Source organism: Diaphorina citri, unplaced genomic scaffold (assembly GCF_000475195.1).
Source record: "Diaphorina citri unplaced genomic scaffold, Diaci psyllid genome assembly version 1.1 scaffold336, whole genome shotgun sequence".
Classification (NCBI taxonomy): Eukaryota; Metazoa; Arthropoda; class Insecta; order Hemiptera; family Psyllidae; genus Diaphorina; species Diaphorina citri.
Window position 1 is genome coordinate 184,119 of NW_007377771.1, and position 7,234 is coordinate 191,352.

At 42.1% G+C, this 7,234-nt stretch overlaps 2 protein-coding genes across 2 annotated transcripts in view; both read left to right on the plus strand.

Moving 5' to 3' along the window:
- Window positions 1–4: 4 nt before the first annotated feature.
- LOC108252203 (aryl-hydrocarbon-interacting protein-like 1) overlaps window positions 5–7,234 on the plus strand; it is a gene marked incomplete at its 5' end in the record, with an annotated part of 11,223 nt that continues 3,993 nt past the window's right edge. The window contains 3 exons of the mRNA XM_026822499.1: window positions 5–226; window positions 2,992–3,160; window positions 4,175–4,361. Coding sequence (XP_026678300.1) covers window positions 5–226; window positions 2,992–3,160; window positions 4,175–4,361 — 578 coding nt within the window. The remainder of the gene's footprint in view (window positions 227–2,991; window positions 3,161–4,174; window positions 4,362–7,234) is intronic.
- On the plus strand, window positions 4,662–6,340 carry LOC103507698 (hydroxymethylglutaryl-CoA synthase 1). The gene is made up of 3 exons (XM_017443445.2): window positions 4,662–5,147; window positions 5,249–5,741; window positions 6,049–6,340. Exons 1-3 carry the CDS (start codon window positions 4,808–4,810, stop codon window positions 6,338–6,340), a joined length of 1,125 nt encoding a protein of 374 aa, XP_017298934.1. The 5' UTR covers window positions 4,662–4,807.

Genomic DNA, 7,234 nt, shown 5'->3' on the forward strand with positions numbered 1-7,234 from the left:
CTAAGCTGTCCGTACTAATAATTTTTCTGTTGATTTCCCCGTGCAGGTTCACTTTCATTTTGTAACTCAACTGTGTGACTCTGATAACACTATTCTTGATGATAGCCGCAAATTGGGCAAGCCTATGCAATTAGTGTTGGGCAAAAAGTTCAAGTTGGAAGTTTGGGAGACTCTTGTCAAGCATATGTCCATTGGGGAGATTTCCAAATTTGTCTGTGATAAATCGGTGAGCTATGTTATTTTTGTTTGGTTATTTTGAGTCTTCAGATTTGATTCTGTGCCCAATACCTACTTATTTCTATGTCTTTTTTCTGGAGTGTCTTTGTATAGATCTGTGGGTACCTGTTTTCCTCTTTATTATTATTATTTTTTTTTTTTTTATCTGCATGTGAGAAAGAAAAAGAAATGCACAAAACAAATCTTCTCTAGATTATAAATGAAATATCTCATTCAAACAATTGAGTACTTTGTTCAGAACTCACATAATAAGCATCATCAGCTTGTGTTTAAAAATATCCTAATGGTTCTGTTGAGATTGCATGTAGAATAATCTACCTATCATAGTTCCTTTTTATTTTTTACATCCTGATAGGTACTTTCTACTGAGAAGGAAGCTTGGTTATTGATTCCAACGGAGATTTATTCATACAGCCTTCACTTGATTGATTCTGTGACCTGCTTCTTCTTCCCTTCTTGTCCCTTTTAAGTAGGTATCAATTGTGTGACCCTGTGTTTAACCTCGTCCCTTTCAGACCTGACTGTCCTGTTTATTTTGACCCTTTTGTCTACAGCTACAATGTCATTTTTTTTTTTTTTTTTTTTTTTTTTTACTTCTTTTTTTTTCCATTTTCCGTTTGTTTTCAGCTAGTCTCCGCCTACCCGTTCGTGTCCAAGACCCTACGAGATGCCGCCAAACATTCTGCTGACGGGACACAACAGTCCAAGAGACATTTCTGGTTGCTACCTCAGATCTTAGCTCACTGTATTTATAATGGTATAATGTAGTTATGCCGTCGAATGCACCAGGGCAAGGATAGGTATATCCTGTCAGTCCACAAGTTTGGAGTAATCGGGTGTGTAAGATGATATTGCCAGGTTCAAACACTTCTGGGTGTGTTGGTCGTGATCGACTTGAAATCAATCCATGATCGACCAGTTGGGCAGCCCTGGTTTAAAACACTTTGCCCTAGTATATGACTAAGGTTTTCCTATTAAACTTGTGACGATCCAAAGAGCTTATTATTCCAGTCATGTTTTTCTTGTGGAATCTGGATTGAGTGTACCTAACTTCAGATTTCAATTTTGATGTGCCAGCCTAGTTAGCTTAGAGTGCCTTGTAGGCGCTAGGCCGCGGGTTCGATCCCCGCCCGGGGCGGATTTTATCCTAAACGGATAAGGTTCGTTCTCGGAACGACTAGCTTTTTTCTATCCTGTCTTCCTTGTCTTTTCGCTTTCTGGACGATAAGACCTTGGCAGTAACAGTTCCCCTATGAAACCTCTTGAAGGGGGAAAAATAGTGGAATTCACTGATTTTACAAGGAAAAGCTAGCTTTTTTCTATCCTGTCTTCCTTGTCTCTTCGCTTTCGGGACGATAAGACCTTGGCAGTAACAGTTCCCCTATGAAACCTCTTGAAGGGGGAAAAATAGTGGAATTCACTGATTTTACAAGGAAAATATGACACTGTTTTCGTTACATTAGGATTCTATTTCTATTGTATGTTAGACTCTTTTTCACCATGAAATAATGTAGAAACGTCTTATTTATAATTTATTTATTTATTTTTATATAGTTATCAGATTTTTATGTCTTAGAAGTTGTTTTTATAAAATAAAAAAAGTATGTAAAAGTTCCATTATTAATTTATCAAAAAATCTCTTTTTATATTAAATTTATTTCACTTTACTTAGGTGCTTTCTGGTCACTTGTAAGTAAGACATTTTGTCTTTTTCAGAGGACCGAATACAAGATTTTTTATTCCAGATCCAATACCTATCTAATAGGTACCTACAAAAAAAATCACCTAGATTAGATACCTTAATAAATAATTGAGCTGTCAGCAACCTAGGTACTTGATACCACTAGTCGAAAGCATATCCTACTGGCCTATCATTCGATAGACCCGGGTTCGATTCCCGAGCGGTTAATGTACGTGAGTGACAAGCAAGGAAAAATTGGCATTTACGGGCTCAAAACATAATCAAACTCCATTTAACGCTGTGTGTGGTAGCAGGGCATGCAAAGGGAGGGTGAGAACATATCTTTTCAATTTAGCCACAGTAATGCATAAACACAAAAGAATATGACCCATTGGTACACTTACTTCAGTAGTTGAGACTTAGCGTGGTAAGCTGAATGGCATGGGTTCGAACCCCATCTGAGGCATAGATTTTTTTAGAAACTCTTTCCATATTCCAGCACTAGTTATACCAGTGCCACAGTACCTATATTACATTATGACGATTTATGTCGATGTGTATGAAAAGAAAAAAAAAAAAAAAGCTTTCTAAAATTTCCTCAAAAATATATTAAAAATGTCTCATTTTCCGTGTGTTTTTCAGCTAGTCTCCGCTTAATGCCGCCAAACATTCTGCTGACGGGCCAGAACAGTCCACGAGACATTATCCCAAATTTCAGCTTCTCATCTTATTTAGCCATTCAAGAAATATTCAGGGGTTCCAAGACTTTTCGAACGCTCTGTATAATCAGAGGAAATAAATTTCTCCTCAATATCGTAGTAAAATCACTTATTTATGAAAAGCGTCATGGAAAAAAAAGAGGACAGTTTTTACATGGTTTTTTTTTCCAAATTATTTATGAAAAAGTCCCATTTCCCGTGTGTTTTCAAGTCCCATTTTCCGTGTGTTTTCAAGTCCCATTTTCCGTGTGTTTTCAAGTCCCATTTTCCGTGTGTTCTCAAGTTCCATTTTCCGTTTGTTTTTAAGTTCCATTTTCCGTTTGTTTTCAAGTCCCATTTTCCGTTTGTTTTCAGCTAGTCTCCGCCTACCCGTTCGTGTCCAAGACCCTACGAGATGCCGCCAAACATTCTGCTGACGGGACAGAACAGTCCAAGAGACATTGCTGTGGTGTACAAATGCACACGGGCTATGAGGACCTGAATGAACTACTCAAGAAAAGCCAAGACCTGACGTTTACTATAGGTAAAAAGAAATTTAATTTTTAGGTGAGACGAAGGGAAATTTAATTTTATTATAGGTGAGACGGAACAAAATTAAATGAAGCTTGCCGGGAGGCTATGAGGACCTGAATGAACTACTCAAGAAAAGCCAAGACCTGACGTTTACTATAGGTAAGAAGAAATTTAATTTTTAGGTGAGACGAAGGGAAATTTAATTTTATTATACATAGGTGAGACGGAACAAAATTAAATGAAGCTTGCCGGGAGGTGTTAGAAGCGACACACAGTGTTTTGAGCTTTTTCGGTAATAATAACAATGTTTGAGAGGCTCCATATCTGGCGTAAAATTGGCCTAAAGTTTCTCTTAACTGTCCCTTCTGTTCTTTTTACGTTCCTTATCCTATAGGAAGGAAAGTAATGTAATCGGGTCAAATTTTCGATGGTCCGTTTTTAGTGTCAAAACACGTTTTGAGGTCCCTTTTCCTAATCCTATAGGAAGGAAAGGTAATCGGGTCAAATTTTCGATAGTCCGTTTTTAGTGTCAAAACACGTTTTGAGGTCCCTAGAGCCTAAATCCAAAGTTTCAGCCATTGGTCCGTGTGTCTGTCTGTAAACTGCCGGGGGGTGTTAGAAGCGACACACACAGAGTTTTGAGCTTTTTCGGTAATAATAACAATGTTTGAGAGGCTCAATATCTGGCGTAAAATTGGCCTAAAGTTTCTCTCTCTCTTTTTTTTTCTCTTTAAAGCGCTTTAACTCTACGGGCAGTAGGTCGTTCACGCTGATATCCCTAGGTTACATTAGATTGAATAGATTGAGGGTTTTGAAGTATAGGAATAGATAATCAACCCCTTCAACATCGTCGGATAGGGAGGGAGGTGGGGCAAAGAGGAGCGGATGTGGGCATGTGTGAGGCAGACAAGGATGTGTTGGATGGAGAGGGTTTAGAGGGAAAGTTTCTCTTAACTGTCCCTTCTGTTCTTTTTTTTTTATCACAAAACTTCTGAATCCTTCTTATTTCTCTCTTCTCCCTCAGAACTTCTGCAAGTAGAGTCCCCCGAAGAATACGAACAGGAATCCTGGCAACTGACAGAAGCGGAGAAGTTGGCCTCCATACCCAAACTCAAAGAGGATGGCAACACCCTGTATAAAGCGGGAAACATACAGGGTGCCCTGGACAAGTACTCGACCGCGCTGGGCTATTTGGAACAACTCATGTTGAAGTGAGTAGACAAAGAACTGTCTCTTAGGGATAGGCGATATATAAAGTTATGAATTAGGTAACTACAAAACTTATTACCTTTATATGATACAATGGATACACGTTCCGGTTTTGATCTTATCCGAATCGAGTTTCATCCATCTCCGTGGACTTTTTCAAGGAAACTCTCCTTGTTTCCTTGAAAAAGTCCACGGAGATGGATGAAACTCGAGTCGGATAAGATCAAAACGGGAACGTGTATCCATTGTATCATATAAAGGTAATAAGTTTTGTAGTTACCTAATTCATAACTTTTAGACAGTTAACACTTTTTGTAAGCAAACTCAAAACACTTTTAAATCATCTATCTTTAGACAACCAACATTTTTGTGTAAGCGAACTGAAAACACTTTTAAACCATCCGTCTTTAGACAAACTTTTGTGAACCGAACTGTAAAACCCCCAATCATGTCTCATCAGTGGCCCGAAAACGTGGGGATTCTCGGGATCGAGTTCTATTTCCCCTCCCAATACGTCGACCAAACCGAGCTGGAGAAGCACGATCAAGTTTCCGCCGGCAAGTACACCATCGGGCTGGGTCAGGCCAAAATGGGCTTCTGCAGCGATCTGGAAGACATCAATTCGATCTGTCTCACGGTAGTCAGCAACTTGATGAATCGCTACGAGTTGGACTACGCTCAGATCGGAAGGCTGGAAGTTGGAACAGAAACGCTTGTTGACAAGTCGAAATCGGTGAAAACGGTTCTAATGGAGTTGTTCTCTTCAAGTGGGAACTTCAACGTTGAAGGCGTTGACACAACAAACGCGTGTTACGGTGGTACGAACGCGCTGTTCAGAAAACGGTTCTCATGGAGTTGTTCTCTTCAAGTGGGAACTTCAACGTTGAAGGCGTTGACACAACAAACGCGTGTTACGGTGGTACGAACGCGCTATTTAACGCGATCGCCTGGATAGAGTCTAGCTACTGGGATGGCCGGCTCGCGGTGGTAGTTTGCGCGGACATTGCTGTGTACGCAGAAGGCAGCGCGCGGCCCACGGGCGGAGCCGGGGCTATCGCGATGGTCATTGGGCCACACGCACCGCTCGTGTTTGACCGCGGCCTGCGGGCGAGTTACATCAAACACGCGTACGACTTTTTCAAGCCGGACCTCACGTCGGAGTACCCTGTCGTTGATGGGAAGCTCTCTATCCAATGCTACCTAGGCGCGCTGGACGCTTGTTACCAAGGCTACCGCGCGAAGGCGGCGAAACTAACCGGGAAGGAACTCTCCCTCGGTGATTTTGACGCGGTTCTATTTCACACGCCGTACTGCAAGCTTGTACAGAAGTCCTTAGCTCGGCTCGCATACAATGACTTCATCTCGGCCACAGATAGGTCACAGTACGAAGGTGCGGAAGCTTTCGCTCACATAAAAAACCTCGAAGACACGTACTTCAACCGGGACATCGAACAATACTTCATGAGCCATAACTTGTACAGAAGTCCTTAGCTCGGCTCGCATACAATGACTTCATCTCGGCCACAGATAGGACGGAATATGAAGGTGCGGAAGCTTTCGCTCACATAAAAAACCTCGAAGACACGTACTTCAACCGGGACATCGAACAATACTTCATGAGCCATAGTAGCTTGTACAGAAGTCCTTAGCTCGGCTCGCATACAATGACTTCATCTCGGCCACAGACAGGACGGAATACGAAGGTGCGGAAGCTTTCGCTCACATAAAAAACCTCGAAGACACGTACTTCAACCGGGACATCGAACAATACTTCATGAGCCATAGTAAGCAATCCTTCGAGCGCCTGACGAAACCGGGGCTCTACCTTGCCAACCTGATAGGAAACATGTACACGCCCAGCCTGTACGGGTGTCTCGTCTCCCTACTCATACAAACCCCATGGGAACGCCTCCAAGGGATGTCCCGTATAGGTCTTTTCTCCTACGGGTCTGGTCTGAGCAGCTCACTCTCAAACATCTGATAAAGGTTGTGGTTATGTACCGGGTTGAGTTGATACAGGACTAGGTAAGACAGGACATTGTTTCTACAGTTTGGCATGGGAGAGGTAACTTAAAAACAACTACAGTTTGGCATGGGAGAGGTAACTTAAAAACAAGGCAAGTTTACCAACCTTGCCTAGCTCAACCCGTTACATAAACACAACCTAACTCTCTCCCCCCACAGATAACATCAAGGCCCTCTTCCGGCGCGGCAAAGCTCACATGAACGTGTGGAATTGTGAGGAGGCAGGCGCGGATTTGAAGCGCGTCGCCGCCCTGGATAGCACAATGCTCGGGCCTGTTAGTTCCATGCTAAAACAGCTGAGCAGTAAAGTCAAGGAGAAGGATGAGGACACTAAGAACCGGATGAAAGGGAAACTATTTTGAATTTGAAAAGTACCTTCCTACTAAGGTACAAGGCATGGTCCCCCCTGAAACAACCAAATTAATCATGTGCTTATTCTTTAAGTTGATCCTGCGTTTATTAAATGCATAGGGACGCCAGCCTGGTTGGCTTGGTGGGTAGAGCATCTGCCTTTGTAAACGCCAGGCCGCGGGGTCAATTCCCGCCGAGGGCGGATTTTATCCTGAAGGGATAAGGTTCGTTCTCGGAACGGCTGGCTTTCTCCTATCCTGTCTTCCTTCCCTTCGATTTCGGGATGACAAGACCCTGGCAGTTACAGTTCCCTCTATCGACCCTCTTGGAAATCATAGGTAATCCTTTTCTTTACCTTTTCCCGTGTTCAAACGGGGTTGGCGTTTTTCGTCAGCCTCTCAATCAGCCCTAGCTAGGGTGATTGCTTTGGGCTGACATTTGATTCTGACTACAAAAAAAAAAAAAAAAAAAAAAAAAAAAAAAAAAAAAAAAAAAAAAA